This window comes from Gadus macrocephalus, chromosome 11 (assembly GCF_031168955.1).
Source record: "Gadus macrocephalus chromosome 11, ASM3116895v1".
Classification (NCBI taxonomy): Eukaryota; Metazoa; Chordata; class Actinopteri; order Gadiformes; family Gadidae; genus Gadus; species Gadus macrocephalus.
The window spans coordinates 12,358,165-12,375,664 of NC_082392.1; the positions used below are offsets into that span (position 1 = coordinate 12,358,165).

At 43.1% G+C, this 17,500-nt stretch overlaps 2 protein-coding genes across 2 annotated transcripts in view; both read left to right on the top strand.

Moving 5' to 3' along the window:
- The first annotated feature begins 1,933 nt into the window (after window positions 1-1,933).
- ctsk (cathepsin K) lies at window positions 1,934-14,418 on the top strand. The gene is made up of 8 exons (XM_060064625.1): window positions 1,934-2,107; window positions 2,714-2,840; window positions 6,210-6,332; window positions 7,699-7,851; window positions 10,855-11,073; window positions 12,645-12,810; window positions 13,308-13,416; window positions 13,743-14,418. Exons 2-8 carry the CDS (start codon window positions 2,715-2,717, stop codon window positions 13,840-13,842), a joined length of 996 nt encoding a protein of 331 aa, XP_059920608.1. The 5' UTR covers window positions 1,934-2,107; window position 2,714; the 3' UTR covers window positions 13,843-14,418.
- A 250-nt stretch (window positions 14,419-14,668) lies between these two features.
- LOC132467377 (procathepsin L-like) overlaps window positions 14,669-17,500 on the top strand; it is an 11,297-nt gene continuing 8,465 nt past the window's right edge. The window contains exons 1-2 of the mRNA XM_060064624.1: window positions 14,669-14,812; window positions 16,199-16,323. Of these exons, the coding sequence (XP_059920607.1) occupies window positions 16,204-16,323 (120 nt within the window). The 5' untranslated portion in view covers window positions 14,669-14,812; window positions 16,199-16,203. The remainder of the gene's footprint in view (window positions 14,813-16,198; window positions 16,324-17,500) is intronic.

Here is a 17,500-nt window from a genome sequence, read left to right on the forward strand (position 1 = left end):
GGCATGATGTCATAGCACCTCCTTGCAAAATGCTTTCGATAAAAGAGTGTACTAAATTAATTCATATTCAAATAATATATTAACAACTTAAGAGGCTTATGTCCACACCAAAACACAAGCAGTGCATCGAGACGTCATCAAGAACTGCAAGAAGAACACAACTTCATATACATCCTTTCAATGAATGACATGTGTGTTGTAAACGGAAATGAGAAAAAAATGATGTATGCCTACACACTGTCACCGGCTAAATGTAGCCACATTTAGCCGGTGACATAAGCGCATGGCGTGTGACTCTATGTCCTGAGTGGTCATAAGACATGTTCTTACATGTTTATATTTACACACACACAGACACTCACATCCCTAACACACAAAAGCCACATCCTGTTGACTTAAGCAATAGGGAAGTAGTTTAATAAATAGTTAAATAAATAATATGCATGTGTAGCACACTTATGGTTGAATTAATCAGACGTTGGGATGACTTTACGTGGCATTTATTGTCGTTGGTCTGCAAGACATTAAACATACGGTCGGATAACAACACTTCTTCATATACAGCTCTCTAGTTAACTTTCTCTAGTTAACAGTCACGCTTTCCTCAGGACCACTTCAATACATTTAAAATAATGACTTGAAAGGAATACACAGTCAATTGTCATATTAGGCTCACCTGCAACACATTAAACATACGGTCGGATAACCCTTCTTCTTCATATACAGCTCTCTAGTTAACTTTCTCAACAGCCACGATTTCCTCAGGACCACTAAGACCACCCGCGGGCTGCCCCTATGTGCCTGTGTGTGGCATCCCCATAACTCCTGACAATTCTACAATAACTATGTCTTAATTCCTTTCATTCTGCATGTACAATCAGTCACAGCATAACTTAAAATAAATCAATAAACAAAACCTCAACTAAAACATACAGGGGGTGTAGATGTTTCCCGGCACTGGACAGTGCACCTTTTCCCATAATGTCCAATACTGTAGCCTAAATTAACTATGGAGTCCCAAACATGCTCACAGCATCCCTGAACAATTGATGGGATTGGTATATCATTTTACTCATTGATATTTGCATGAAATTCCAAGATGTGGAATTCATTATGTAGCCCTATTTGTAATACATATTGTCCTGCCCCGTAGGGAAAAGCCTCACAAAAAAGCCTCACATTTTTCAGTCTCTAAAAGCTCTTACCGGATGATGGGTAATAGGAAAATACAAAGTGAGGCCTGTTTTTTCATTTTCTTTCATTTAACCTTTACATACCAGACCAGGCTAAACTTGTTATTGTTTTGTGTAAAGCCTTGTGAAAAGCCGAGAATATATTTTCAGCATTTTTACAGACAGTCTTTCCTCTAAAGGATAAAAGTAATATGATTCTGCAGAAGCAACATAAACAGTACAGGACAACACAGGCCTAACACGAACAGCAGGACAAATACACATTTCCAACAATAACAAACACATTCATAGCACATTGAACATTGCTTATAATTTGCATTACTGCGTGTGTGTGTGTGTGTGTGTGTGTGTGTGTGTGTGTGTGTGTGTGTGTGTGTGTGTGTGTGTGTGTGTGTGTGTGTGTGCGCGCGCGTGTTTGCGTGTGTGGGTGTGCGTGCTTGCGTGTCCGTGTGCATGTGCGTGTGTGTGAGCGCGGTCCTGTGATCGTGTGTGTTACACAGACTCAGTGGGATCTAATAGTCACGTTACATAAAATCAAAATTAACACGTTGAGTGAAAGATATCGTTTCACTTTGGTAGGTCCGTATATTTGCTAAAGAAAAATGAAATTAACATAAACGAACAAAATACACGTTCAGATACATTATAACGGTCGTTTGAAGTGCTGAAATATGACACCTGGCATCATCTGGTTAGTCGTCACCCTGCTGCAAGAATCCAGATGTGAACCCCCCCTTCCTCGAAATACTTTTTCCTTCCCAAACCCGGAGCTCCCAAGTTTTACTTCCTCATATTCCAAGTATATAAACTCATCCGCTGACCCACTTCAGCAGAAAGGACAGAAGGCTCGAAACTCTCAACATTCAACCTCAACTTCATCATTCAATATCCGCCGTCCCACATCTGAACCAAAGGTAAGTCCAAGCGAACTTGTTGACGACGTGCAAAGTGTAGAGACTTATTTAGTGGAGATGTTTGTGTCATTTCTCGGAAATTGTTTCCTTGCATTGTAAAACTGATAAAGTTCAACGGTAAATTGTGCTTTTGACCTCGTTTTTTCGCTGACAGCGCCTTAAGGAAAACCCCAAAACTCAGGAATGTTCCGCACCAACAGGCTCCCTCTCCGTGTGTGTGCGTTTCTAACTCGCAGTATTTCACCACTTTGGTGCTAAGTAAACAGTGACACTTAATATGTTGCGAAAGCTAGATAGAAAAAAACGTAAAGGGCAGAGATTTATTTGGTAAAACTTAATGCAAAACAGATTAAGTGCTGCTTCAGATCCCTCCATAACTAACCTAACTAACCTAACCACGCAGCATCCGTTCTTCTAACCCACATACTGGCTGGTAAAAATTGCTTTGTACGCAGAAATCGCACATGATGTCTCAGTAGCTTGGATGTTCATTGGAATAATAGAAGTCCAATAACACATAGGCATATGTCATTGTATTTTATTCTGTAACCATTTGGTTACATATTATTCATCAGGTTGTTTACGTGCCCTCTGCTGTTTTCCCAGAATGCTGCTGTGTTTGTGCGCGTTGATGCTGGCGGGGGCGGCTCTGTGTCACCCGCTGGACGAGGTCACGCTGGACGCGCAGTGGGACCAGTGGAAGATCACGCACCGCAGGGATTACAACGGCCTGGTCAGTGTGCGTCGTGTGTGTGTGTGTGTGTGTGTGTGTGTGTGTGTGTGTGTGTGTGTGTGTGTGTGTGTGTGTGTGTGTGTGTGTGTTTGCGCACTTCTGCTTTTATGTCTCATGCCACATGGTGATGCATTTCTATTTCTTCCTCTCTTTGTTCTAACTATTTTTTTGGGTCACTCACACCCCTTCTCTTCTCCCCTCCATCTCTCCCAGCCACCCTCTCTCTCTCTCTCTCTCTCTCTCTCTCTCTCTCTCTCTCTCTCTCTCTCTCTCTCTCTCTCTCTCTCGCTCTCTCTCTCTCTGTGTGCCAGTTTACCAGCAAACATGTTTGAGCGTGTGTGTGTGTGTGTGTGTGTGTGTGTGCGTGTGTGTGTGCGCGTTTGACTCACTGTCTCTGTGTCACTCTATCTCTCTGTCTGCATGGAATTATGTCTGTCTTCCTGCCTGTTGTCTGTGTGTCTGTCTATTCCTATCTCAGTGTGTCAGATTTTTCTCATTGCATATATATATATATATATATATAATCATAATGCCGCAAAGCGCTCCTTCAATTTGAGGAATAACCACACATGAAGTGATACACATAAAACCATTAATTTAACACACTAAGTAGGAACACGTTAGGTTTGTGACGCTTAGTCACATGATCTCCTTCTCCTTCCAGTTCTACTTTCTGGTTGTGGACGTACAGAGCTCAGATAACAGAGTTGACCAACATTAATATCATTGACGAGATTGATTCTATATGAATGAACATCAACTGTGCAACTCAAAAATCTGTCTCAGTGACTGAAATGAAAAAGGCTGAAACACCTTTATTCAAATACTTAGAATGTTTATACCTATAAATGCTTAATTGACACTTGAACATCCTTACGCCCCTCCGCATCCTAAGCAATATGAAGAACAGAAAAAAAACAGATATTCCTTCCAAACTCGTGAATTAATGGCAGTGCTTGAGTTCAAACAGGTCAAACCTAGATAAGGGTTCATTGAGGCCTTGTGACAGGACATGGGGGGTACCCGGTGCATGATCTGTGCCTCCAGAAATCCAGTTGGTGGTTGTCTGCCATTGCCACTGGCGAACTGACAGTAACGTATGTAGACTAGTTAATTCAATCGCTTAGGTTGTCCTCAATTCTCTAATTCTGAGATTTATCACATTATTTTATGATGTTTATATATATATATATATTTTTATATTTTACTCTGCATAACCATGGTTGAACGTATGTTTTACTTATGCTTTTTTACTAATTTTTACCATTCAAATAATGTATAGCATTTTATTATGTCCTTGGCCCGAATATTTCAACCGGCATACACTCTTTTTTATCTTTATCTCTCTCTTCACAAATATGAGCAAACACACGCTCACACATGCAAAGACACACACACACCACAAACAACCATACACACGCACACACACAGTATATTCCTATCCCTAAAAGGATCTCAGACTGCAGATGCTCTCATTAAATCAAAAACTGTGGTTTCACTTTCCCTTTAACAAACAGCAAACATTTCTCTTGCCTAAATGTGTGTGTTTGTCTGTGTTTATGTGTGTCTCTGTGTGTGGTGTGTGTGTGCGTGGCAGTGTGCGGCCGGCTCAAGGTTATACAGAACACTATGTCTAGACGCGATTATGTTTTTGTATCTCAGTTGTGTGTGTATGAGCGTGTGCGGGTTTGTGTGTCTGTGTGCGTTCCTGTTTCTGTGTTCACCTCCATCTCCAGGGGTCAGCCTCTAGCATTGACTATGCGTGTGTAAATCGCCACGCGTGTTCATACGTTTCCTTTCCTCGTGTGTCTGTGTGTCTGTGGGGTCTGGGAGTGTGTGTGTGTGTGTGTGTGTGTGCACACACAGCCCACATATGCATGTGTTCTGCCACATATAACCAGGTTCCAGCCCTGGCAAACTGCCGCCCAGTGTGGCGGTCGACGGCAGGGGACTTATCGGTCGTACAGATCCATGGTGCGGCCGGGCCCTTTCAGACACACTGTAGCTCCACCACTCGATCTGATAGCCTTGTAGTAGAACCAGCGTCTCTGCCCAGATTTTGCATTTTCCATTAGTGTGATGGAGATTAAAACACGCTGTGTTCACGGTGCTTATGTTAATGTGGAGTTGAGAGTGGAACACGGTTTTTCTGCAGTCCCGCGGCCACAGTATCTGTGTTTCCCATAGCTCAGATTTTCTGCTGTTTCAAAAAGCCATCAATAGATACTAAAAGCGTTTGTGGCGAGAAACAAGAACAATCAAATGAAGGGGAGCAGTGCAAAGAGCCACAACACTGCTTGTTACATTCAATGTTATGTAGCGGTTCAACTATTTTGATCACATATTTTCACGGTAAAACTGTGTTATGCTAAGCGTGAAAATCGTAATAAAAGACTAATTAAATCATCTCACTGAGAAGTGAGCGAATTGCTATTATGAATATTACTAAATTAATTCTAAATCCTATTCCTATAATTATATATGAGTGTGATGTTTCTGTTTGTCCTGGCTGGTGGAGGGGAGAACACAAGGCTGGGACGCAAAACAGGGTCTGTTCAAATGAAATGGACAACATTAACATTTCATTTCTGCCGTTCACCTATTCATGCATGCATTCATTCACCAACCGCTAGCTGTCAGCAACATTAGAACACATTCACATTCCGGGCACCAACGTCAAGACCAGTTAGTTGGTTAGTTAGTTAGTTGGTTAACTGGTTGGTTGGCGACTTGGTAGTTCTTGATTAGTAAGTGAGTGAGTTAGTTTGTTAATAAGCTAGTTAGCCAGTTAGATAGTTAGTTAGTAAGTTAGTTAGTTAGTTAGTTAGTTATTTAGTTAGTTAGTTGGACAGTTATTTAGTTGTCTGGTGGGTGCAACCAGCAGAATAAAAATCTGTTTAAATGCAGCCTGTTGATGTGTCTGTCCCTCTGTGTGTGTCTGTCCCTCTGTGTGTCTGTCCCTCTGTGTGGGGTGTGTGTCTGTCCCTCTGTGTGTGTCTGTCCCTCTGTGTGGGGTGTGTGTCTGTCCCTCTCTGTGTGTGTCTGTCCCTCTGTGTGTTTCTGTCCCTCTGTGTGGGGTGTGTGTCTGTCCCTCTGAGTGTGTCTGTCCCTCTGTGTGGGGTGTGTGTCTGTCCCTCTGTGTGTGTCTGTCCCTCTGTGTGTGTCTTTCCCTCTGTGTGTGTCTGTCCCTCTGTGTGTGTCTCCCTCTCTGTGTGTGTCTGTCCCTCTCTGTGTGTGTCTGTCCCTCTGTGTGTGTCTCTCCCTCTGTGTGGGGTGTGTGTCTGTCCTTCTGTGTTTGTCCCTCTGTGTGGGGTGTGTGTCTGTCCTTCTGTGTCTGTCCCTCTGTGTGTTGTGTGTGTCTGGTCCCAGGATGAGGAGGGCATCCGGAGGGCCGTCTGGGAGAAGAACTCCCGCATGATCGCGGCCCACAACGAAGAGGCCGCGCTGGGCATGCACTCCTACGAGATGGGCATGAACCACCTGGGAGACATGGTGAGGGGAACACGCTCACACACACACACACACACACACACACACACACACACACACACACAGCCCCAAACACACATACACACACATACACACACACACACACACACACACACACACACACACACACCACACCACACCACACCACACCACACCACACACACACACACACGCACACCCGCACACACACGCACACACACACACACACACACACACACACACACACACACACACACACAAACACACACCACACGTACCACACACACTGCGATATGTAAGGTATTTGTAACCACTAGGTCTGTTGCTCTGTATTCTAGTCCCTCTGTAATCCCCCCTCCCCCCCAGGGAGTTGGGGGGTGACCCCCAGTATTTTGGGTCAGTGTTGCAGCCCACTAATCTCTATCCTCCAAAAAGTGTGTCACGATACACTTGTTGACTTGAAAAATACAAGGGTAGTGAAGGCAGAGCCATGCCCCTAAGCTGGGCAAGACAAGAACCCATCTGGGTGTTCTTTGCGTGACTTGTGGATGTCCGGGTCGGTCCCTATGCCAGATACGGGCCCACCTGGAGCCCGGAGGCCGGGCCGTGGCTGCCGTTAAATCAGCCGTAGTGATGTATGTGTCAGCGCAGGTCCTGAGTAAGGCTGTGTTTCCACATGCCTGTGTGAAGAGAAGGGGTTGGTACAGTACAGCTGATATATAGCATCTAAGTCGAAGTCTATTTTATTTGACTGTAGGGGTTTGGACCGGGTTTCATTAACACTATGGGGTGATTTACGTGTTGGTTGTCATGTTTACGAGGGCGGTTATGTGTAAAGAAGGGTGCGGAAGGAATCAATGGGGTTTCGGGCGAGATGCGTTTCAGTGAAATGAAAGGGGAACAACAACAGGAAGGCGGGTCTTGTCTTCCTGATGAGTGATGTGTGGTTCATGTGTTGAGCCGTTTCATCACATGTACCCTCAAAGGGCTTCACAGGCCCATACCTGAGGAGTCCTCTAAAGGCTAAGGCCTCATCAGAGGCAGGCAGGAGTTAGACTCCTGAAACCTTGAGAAGAGACCCATGAGTTTAACTCTAAATTGTTCTGCACTAGTTATTAAAGACATGGGTGTTAGGGATGACCATACTAAATATGCATATAACTACATATACACACTGTGTTATATATATTATATTAATATGTAATTATGTTATATCTGATGGCATTGTTCAACATCATTTGATGAGTTTTAAGTCTTCATAAAGGGAAATTTGAATTCCTAGCAGAATATCATATCAATCACTTACACATAATTTTACAGTACAGCGATTGATTGATCAAATCAAATCACACTCTCTCTCTGTCTCTCTCTGTGTCTCTCGCCCCTCCAGACATCCGAAGAGGTGTCTGAGAAGATGATGGGTCTGCTGGTGCCACTGAACAGAGACCTCACCTTCACCGCCGCCTTCGATGACAAGCTGGAGAAGCTGCCCAAGTCCGTCGACTACCGCAAGAAGGGCATGGTGACCTCCGTCAAAAACCAGGTCGGTGGGGCTAAGGAGCAGAGGTTAAAGGTTGTGTGGGGCTTTTTAGCAGCAGGTTGTCTAGATTCTGTGGAGAGAGAGATAGTGTGAGAGAAAGAGAGGGCGAGAGACAGAATGTATAAAGTGAGTTATGAGTACCAGCAGAGATTAATAGAATAGCCAGCACCCTTAGTAAAGCTGTTAATGCTGCTCTTTATCATTTCAACAGAGCTTAGATTAGAAACTCTTTGGTGGGTGTTTCACATTCAGCATTGTCCTGTTTGGTGGGTCCATGGCCTTCCTGTGTCACCGGCCAATGAAAACTAATTATCCCTGATGCGGGGCATTCATGAAGCCTTGTTGAGAAAAGCACATGTCACTGGCCCAATCCCAATGTCCGGACTCACGGACTCACAGACTTTATTGCGCGTTCTCGCAAAATTATAGAGGCTTTAGGGCTGCCCCAATGTCGAATTCCAAAGGGCTTGAGGGTTTGAGTCCACACTTACCGAGCCCTTTCCGTGAGTCTGCATCAGTGCAGACTTCACCTAAGGGAATTACCCACAGTTCAAAGCGTTGTGACGTTTACCAGGGAGACCATAGGGAAATCTGGAAATTAGGAAGGTAAACAACAAGACGACGTTACTGTCTGTGGCGAAGTCATGGCCATTCCGGTAGAGCCCATGGGACCTATGAGATCGAAAAATATGAATGGGTTTCATGGAGAGAAAGTAATTATTTTCTGGTCCCAGTCTTTATATGCCCCGGATTACACATATGTTGTTTGTGGATTTAAATGATAATTTTTCATGCAAAGAAAACTAAACATTTTCGTGAAGAAGTTTGATAATGTTAGGTTTTTTCCAAGGGGAGGATAAAAGCATCCAAAGAGGTGAAAACCATTATAAGTCGGGGCATGTGGAGAGTTTCAGTTTTGCCGATGGGGAGATTGTCGGTCTTGTCCACGCCAGTCGCATGGAGCGTGACGGCACATACGAGACATGTAGTCTTCCTCATTGGGTTTGCTCTGCAGCCTTTAACTGAACAATTGAACAATAAACGGTCAGTAAATGGTTTTCACCTCTTTTGATGCTTTTATCCTCCCCTTGGAAAAAACCTAACATTATCAAACTTCTTCACGAAAATATTTAGTTCTCTTTGCATGAAAAATTATCATTAAAATCCACAAACAACATATGTGTAATCCGGGTCAAATAAAGACTGGGACCAGAAAATAATTACTATCTCTCCATTGAAACCCATACATATTTTTCGATCTCATAGGTCCCATGGGCTCTACCGGAAGGTGCGCGACTGTATGCACGACCAGATAGGAATTTCTGCCTTTTTTCAGTGAGCCGGATCTTTTGGATCAGCTCACCAACAAGAGCATGCTCTTTTGGCTCCCAAACGGCTCTTCATATTACTACTTATAATTCAGCCAAATGTAGCCCGTTCTGACTTATGATTAGTATGTGTAGGCTAATAATCAACTTAATTATTCAATCCATCCTTTATACTGAAGTATTCAAAAGTAAAGATTATATTTTCTAATATTATTAAATTGCTGTAGGCGATTGTTTTCATTGCATTTACAAAGAAACAAAAAAACCGTCAAAATTAGATTTTTTAACCGGCAGGGGTCAGCAACATCTTTGTCTTTGAACGTTTTCAAGGTAACATGTGCTTGAAAACGTTGCTCTGTGAAGTGCTGTGCCAATCCCGTGAAGTGCTGTCCCAATCCCATATATACCTATCTGAGGCCATGTGGCCTCACACGCTCGCTCACTTAGCACCTGAGATCAATTAAGTCTGTGAGTCCTTAGTCCTTAGTCCTTAGTCCTCAGGGGCTCACTTTGGGATTGGGCCACTCTCTCTCTCTCTCTCTCTCTCTCTCTCTCTCTCTCTCTCTCTCTCTCTGTTTTTGATTATAAGCCTAATTAGTTGTAATGAGTGGATTGGAGAGCGAGGCTCTCTTTACGGCTTTTGGCTAAGGTAAATAAAGAAATGTTATTGTTCTTGGTTCCAGCTGTTGTCAGTATACAACATGTTAGATCTGAACATTGACATGCTCATTGGAAGTGGATGGCTGCTTTAACTCAGATGTTACTTTTGTTAACTGTATGTTTGAAAAAAAAAAACAGCCTGCTAGATGCAACGACAAAAACGAAAACCACAAAATAACAATAGCAACAATAGCAATCAAGCATACTGGAGTCACACACCCTAGTAGGCAAGGATGCAAACTGTGGTTATGAATGTGTCCCCACTCCACACCATTGTTACCAGTTTCCAATGAATCATGCAGCAGATTGATTGAGTGCATTCCATTAGACCCCAGTGGTTTCTCCTCCACTTCCTTTGTGATGCTTGGATTGAGTTGTGTTGTGTTCTTCTAAGCAATTTAACAAACCATCAGAGCAGAAGCTGGCCGCCTCAGATCTCAAATCAGCATCAAGTAAACAACTGCTCTGTTTGAATAAGTCACATAAGGATCTCTTCATTGAAACGAGAAACCAGAGTAAAGATAGAGCCACTTGTCTCTGTCTCTGGGGGGGGGGGGGGGTATGGCCAATCCTCCCCATGAAAACAATGCTATGGTGGTTTTTGTTGAAGAGAGATAATTAATTACCACCACTGAATCCCTAATGGTGTCCTTCCCTACGAATATCCACGGCAAAAAAAACTAAACAAAAATAGAATACAATAGATCAAAAGCTCAATATAACAAGTAGTCTTGTTGAGCATGCAATTAAATGCATCATCAGTCTGACCTGGAAACCAATTAAAAGGTTTGAGTGTATTACCTTGATTATTTTAAATGAGAAGAGGTGGCCCAACTCCAGTTTTAACCAGTCATATACTGTCCCCTTGTGGACACATAAAGTACTACACTGGCACCCAAGCCTTATGCCTTTGTCTGCATAGTTTCAAGGGCTATTATTATTTATTAACACCCCCTCCCTCCCTCCCTCCCTCCCTCCCTCCTCCTCCACCCCCGTCCTCCCCTCCCACTCTCTCCAGGGCTCCTGTGGGTCCTGCTGGGCGTTCAGCTCAGCAGGGGCCCTGGAGGGCCAGCTGGCCAAGACCACTGGGACCCTGCGGGACCTGAGCCCCCAGAACCTGGTGGACTGTGTGACAGAGAACAGCGGCTGCGGGGGAGGCTACATGACCAACGCCTTCAGCTACGTCATGCAGAATGGAGGCATCGACTCTGACGAGTCCTACCCCTACATTGGCCAGGTACCGTGACTATCACTCCAGACCAGCGCTTCTTCTGCTAATTCCCTTCATGGAATTGATTTTACTACTTAAACATAATATAAGCTGCAGCGTTTTAATAGATCATAAACGATGAATGGGTTTTCAGAATAAAATACTACCGAAAACGTGTCAGAACGTGTGGCTATTGTGTGCGGGACGACAGGAAGACTTGAATTTTTATTGTTCCCTTAAACAAACAGTTGCTCTCGTCCTCATTTGGACTAGTGCACAGTAGGATCAGTGAGATAAAAGGAGTGAAGTTAAGGAACAGTAGAAGAAAAATTATGTTCATTAAGCATTGAATGGCATTTTACTACAGTAGTACTGCAGTGATGGGATCCACACAACACAACAGTGCAGAAATGGACCTTTCTTGACCCAGTCATGCGTTGCTTTCATAAAGTCATGCATTTTAACTACCGGTAGTTAGAATTGCATTTCATCAAAACTATTTGTAGAAGTTCATCTTTCAGTTCCTACGGCTGTTGAAAGCTTTAGGGAAGTGGTGGGGTAAACAGGGTTAAACAATTTCTGCAACAAGATCACCTCTGTTTTCCCCCAAAGGAGGAAGTAAATTAACTCTAAAAGGCCAAGACGGTGGTTTTGGTATGATTTATTCGGAATACCCTTAAACAATCAGTTCTCTATCAAATGGTGTATCGAAACATTGAGATGTAAATATGTTTGATATACACCTTTACACATGAGCAGTGTGGACTTTAGTTCATTTTCATTTTTTGCATTTTAATTATTTTGTAGATAAACCCATCTTGACATTTGGAATCGACTTTCATTATTATTGATTTCATCATCAGTGTATGCACATTTTTCCAGAGGCTTTAACACTGTTGAACAAACCCCCAGCCCCGTCTAGCACTGGACTTTTAAATGGTTACATGCTTACCTGTTGCATCTCACTTTAGGCAATGTTCAACCTGTTTACATTTACTGCCTTGCACTGTATAACTGTTTACACTAATTGCTGCACTGAACTGCACTGTCTGCACTTGACTTTAAAATGGCTACCTGCTTACCTGTTGCATTTCACTCTCTGCAATGTTTACCTGTTTACATTTACTGCTTTGTACTATATAACTGTTTACATTCATTACTGCACTGTTTTACCTATTGCCCTTGCACAGCTATCACGAAAAATAAAAAAAAACCTGCGCAATACTTTTTTAACTTTTATTATATAATCCATAACCTGACCAAAACCTAAAAAAAATACATTGATATACTACATGTATATATAAATGTATATTTTTACTCTCGGTACATAATCCCCCTATACTTCTGACAAACCTGTATTTATAACCTTACAGTGTACTAAAATAGCAGTTTGGTATTTAAATGCTTCTTTTGCACTTCAGGTTAGACGTCAACTACATTTAATTTGTTCTGCACTTTTACTCCGCTAGTGACAATAAAGTTTAATCTAATCTAACCTAATCTAATCTAATCAATTTTTTTCAGAATTGTTTTACGTAACATGTAATGTAAAATGGTTGTCCTAAATGTGTATGACCTGTGTCTATCGGTGCCTGCAGGACCAGCAATGCGGCTTCAACGTCTCCGGCGTGGCCGCTGAGTGCAAGGGCTACAAGCAGGTCCCCGTGGGAGACGAGAGGGCCCTGGCCGTGGCCCTCTTCAAGGCGGGCCCTGTGTCCGTGGGTATCGACGCCGGCCTGGGCACCTTCCAGTTCTACCAGCATGGTCAGTCCGCTGTGGCATTATGCACAAACCACAGGCAATGGTGGGGGAGGATGGGCGGGTGGATGTCCTCTTTAGTGAGGGTGTTCCACTCCCCTGGCTGAAAGAGTCTCACTGTGGGCATCCTAGTGCCACGGGTCTAAGCCTTTACCTGCTGCTTAGTGAGCCGTATCTAAAACCACTGGATGACACGTTGGGTTAAAGTGTCCGAGATGTGACTTGATAGTGAAAAAGGGTGCGTCAAGTGACATCACTGACATCCAATATAACACTCAATGGAAATGTCTTGCTCTGCATGTTGTGGTTGTATAGTCGTATCCCGTTGTATCTTCTAGTCTTCTGAGTTAGGGTGAGTGATGATAATGAGTGAGTGGTACCATAGTAAAGACATCATCCTGGCAGAAAGGTACCTCCAGTATGTTATCATTAAAGGAAGGTCTGTTGTGGTGACCCATTGAGTCACAGATGTCTCCCGACACCTCTTCGTGTCATTCCTCCAGGTGTGTACTACGACAGGAACTGCAACGCCGAAGACATCAATCACGCCGTGTTGGCAGTGGGCTTCGGAGTCACCGCCAAGGGCAAGAAGTACTGGATCATCAAGAACAGGTGAGGGGTCGGGGGGGCCGTCGGACCCGACACCCTGTCAGGCAAGGGGGCAGGGGGAGTCAGGTGGCACTGGCGGTTGATAATGGGACAGAAGACAGCGGATTGATCTGTAGCAGTTGGTGATGGTGCTGCAGCTGATGATGAAGATGATGATGATGATGATGATGATGATGATGATGATGAAGTTGGGGCCTGGTGGTTCCTGTGTTGACACAGAGTGAGCGTTTTGACTTCTGGCGCCGTCGGACTGATCTCACCCTCCTCTTCTTCATCATCTTCCTCTACCCCTCTCTTTCTTTTTTTGATTGTTTTTTTTTGGTTGACAGTTGGGGCGAGGACTGGGGCCACAAGGGATACATCCTGATGGCGCGTAACCGTGGCAACCTCTGCGGGATCGCCAACATGGCCAGCTATCCAATCATGTGAGGGGACGACCGGCGTCTCTTCGCTGAGGGGCAAGACGGGAAAGGACAGCGAAGCACATCAGGAGGACTTGTCGTCCAGATGACCAACGTCGACGAACAGGAATGTGAAATATTCTAGAATTGACCTGCTGGAATAAGATCAAGATTAAGAAATAATCTAGAACTCCAAATTCGTCGTGCCTTGCCTTTGGCTCTCTAGTCTTTTTTTTATTTCTCTGAAGCACTTTGAATCGCATTACATTTGTCCCGAGAGGATGCGTTTGGAATAGAAACATTTTTGTTAACAGATCATGTTTTTTACCAGTGTTAAGATGTGTTAAGATGTAGTTAAATAATGTGTGTTGAGGCCTTAAGCGTCACATGGTTTTAATTATTGAGTGGCAACATTGCAGGGCAATGGGTCATCTTCCTGTTGATAAAGAATATAGTGTCTACATTCAAATTTTAACCTTCCTCTTTTTGAACTTTGTCTTTTGTTTTCTTGCTCTGGTCAGCACTCTTTTGTTACTTTTTATGATTAAACTGTATCAAACTATTTTGTATGTCATGTTAAATAAATCTTTCGGTTTAAAATTTATCATGTTGTATTTTTTATTTGTTGTATTGAAGTTTATCATGACAGGCTGTGATCGACTCTACAGATTTCGTCATTCATGCAGTATTTCTATGGCTTTGGCTGTGGTTTATGTCTTTAGTAAAAAGACATGAAGCCTCAAACGAAGATAAAAAAATATATCCGATAGGCCCATGTTTGGTTGGAGTACCTTTGGTCTTCTTACTCAGGCGCAACGCTGAGAATAATATCGTAAAGACGGGCACCAAAAGTTACTGTACATCCGAGGACACGCGGAAGAAACGACTTGAACCACGTGACGACATGAAGTGATAAATAGGCAAGCCTCTTTACGAGGAAAGAGACAGCCCTCTCAAACTCGTTCCGTCCCAGCGTCATTGGACCTTTTTCTATCAAGGTAAGTCCAACTGGATGAAAGATGAAAAACGGCTGAAAGACCTTCAACGTGAACGCGGACATATAACGTTTCATTCATTAGGGTACTTTAATTTACATTTTGTGCATATATTTTGTGAAATTTCCACCGCAAAACAGGAAATTATGAACATAAAGGCGATAATATTTTGGCTATGGATATTGGCTGTTATGTAGCCTATAACAACATGCAGTCTTTATATATGTGTCTTAATATGCATTCGGGGTGTGACTCTCTTTCTCTCACACCCTTCTACCCACCACACGCTCCTACCCACCACACACTCCTTCCCACAACACACTTTTAGCGCATTGACTCTTTGAGGCATTGACACGTTTTGCTGATCTACCTGCAGTAGGTTTTCGGTTCCTACTTCCTCTTACTGTAAACTGTGTGTGTGTGTGTGTGTGTGTGTGTGTGTGTGTGTGTGTGTGTGTGTGTGTGTGTGTGTGTGTGTGTGTGTGTGTGTGTGTGTGTGTGCGTGTGTGTGTGTGTGTGTGTGGGGGGGGGGGGGGGTCTGTCTCTGTCTCTGTCTGTGCGCTACAGAATGAATCTAAATTTGAATCAGTCTTTCCATCTCATTTTTGTAACTGTGTGTAACGGATTTGTAAAAGGTCATAACATTTGCTGTGGTGGACGGCTTTATCAAGTTTATGTAGGCCTCTTGAGTTCTTGTGATGGAAAAATCCATATGTTGTATACTTTTAATCATCATTCTAAGCTTTGTTTCCTATTCCTTGTATTGTCTAGCCGCCCTACCTGTTCTTAATGTTACCTAACGTTAACCTTTGTGCCTGGGGTAAACTGGTCACAAGGGAGCAGGGATCCCCTTATACATTCTTCTGCTTGATTAGAACACAGGCCACTCTGTCCTTTAGATCAACATTTCCCTGATTTGATTATTTATTTGTAGATCCTGGATCTCTAGCTGTCACAGGCCTTTATTGATTCTGATTTGGGCCGAATGCAATGCTTGGATGGCCTACCTCTCTGTCTAGCTATCAGGAGGTCGGTGTTGTGATGTAGGCTAGTAGGCCCTCCTGTTGAGAAATATGTCCCCTTCGCGATTCTTTGTGATGGGCAGGGCTTTGAGAGCCGAGGTGGGCCCCAGGTCGATCCATAAAAAGTCACTTTATTGACGATTGACAATATTCACTTAATTTGATCAAACATGCAGGAAAATATTTTACAAGGGGACGCATTTCAAGATAGGAGATCAAACACATACAGCTTACTTTGGCTGGTTTCTCCATATTTCATACGCTACCTGAAATGGATTGAGAATGAATTGTCAATTTTACAGTCAAGTTTTGGGCGGGATGTTTTATTAAATAACCGAATGTTCATCCGTGTTACTTGTTGCTATAGGAACCATGTTTAACTGTATGCTGCTCGCCTCCCTTTGTCTGACGGCGGCGGCAATGTTTGACACTGAGTTTGACCTCCCCTGGGCAATGTGGAAAAGGACCCACAACAAGAACTATGAGACCCAGGTAGGATCCAATGTAACAATGTAGTCCTATTCCCAGACAAGAGAATTTATTTTTCCCCTCCAATATGCGTCTACAAATACTAATCTATGCATTAGTTAATTGATTAACATACAAACATACCTACTTTCTTTGAAAACACACAGTTTCTACATAGATGGACGCGTTGACGTGTGCAAAAATTGACCTCAAGTCTATTTTAGCAGTTTGCTGCATGTCAGACGGGCTCAGTGTAGCAGCTCTCGTGATTTGAAAGTAAAGTCTAAGTAAGTGTAAGTGTTTCTTTATGGCTCGACATAAGGTTGTGCGACGCGTTGTTTGCGTACCCCAGCCCTACCATGGGGGTAAGTCGCAATTCCCTCCATTGAATGCCCTATACATGAAGAAATAAATGAGCAACTTTCCTTCAATAAGTCTGTCAAGCATTCTAACACTTCAGAACATTTTGAAAAACGGAACCCTTCACAGACAGAATGAGCAGAGAGCTGCTGATTCATGGCAAACGGCACTCCGTTCAAAGGTTAGGGGTTGCAACGTGCTCTGAGCTGCTTGTGGCGACTTGCCTACCAATCATCTTTATATCTTTAAGTGATTTATCTAAATTCATGATCACCCTTTGAAGCAAGCGAACCTACTTCAATCATGGGAGTCCAAACAATGGGAAGAACCAGGGTGATTAATAGTGGACAGATAGTGAGTTTAAACTCAATCATGATGTGGGATTAATGTAATGCAACAGGGGGCATAAGGGCTGTCCATATGGCATTGGTTTATGAGGCAGTTTAGTCTGTCTCATTTGGATGTAAAATATAGCAAGTGTCAAAAATATTTCTACCCCAAACAATCAAAACAATAACAAAGGCCTTAGTTTGATGACGTTGTGAAGTAACGTGCGAACTGCGAACATGGGAGTTGCCTTCACAACCATGCAGGGGAAAATCTATCAGAAGTGACTCAGAAATCACGACGAGTTAATGTATTAACGTATTATTGATGTTACGTTTAGTTTATTCACGTTATACCATTTCATTCTAGAAAATGTAACATTAAGTAAAATTACGTTAACTTGCTAACCTACGATTAGATGAGTCGACTACCAAAATAACTGGAGATGATATAATTTATGGTAGCCAAAACATAAAAAATTAAAATAACTTTATGAGTGTTTAACCATTGTAAT

Bases quoted from the DNA above. Each gene is read 5' to 3' on its own strand.
- ctsk (XM_060064625.1), top strand. From the start codon at position 2,715: ATGCTGCTGTGTTTGTGCGCGTTGATGCTGGCGGGGGCGGCTCTGTGT. The intron at 2,841-6,209 runs GTCAGTGTGCGT...GTCTGGTCCCAG, and splicing joins GCAGGGATTACAACGGCCTG to GATGAGGAGGGCATCCGGAG. The intron at 11,074-12,644 runs GTACCGTGACTA...CGGTGCCTGCAG, and splicing joins CCTACCCCTACATTGGCCAG to GACCAGCAATGCGGCTTCAA.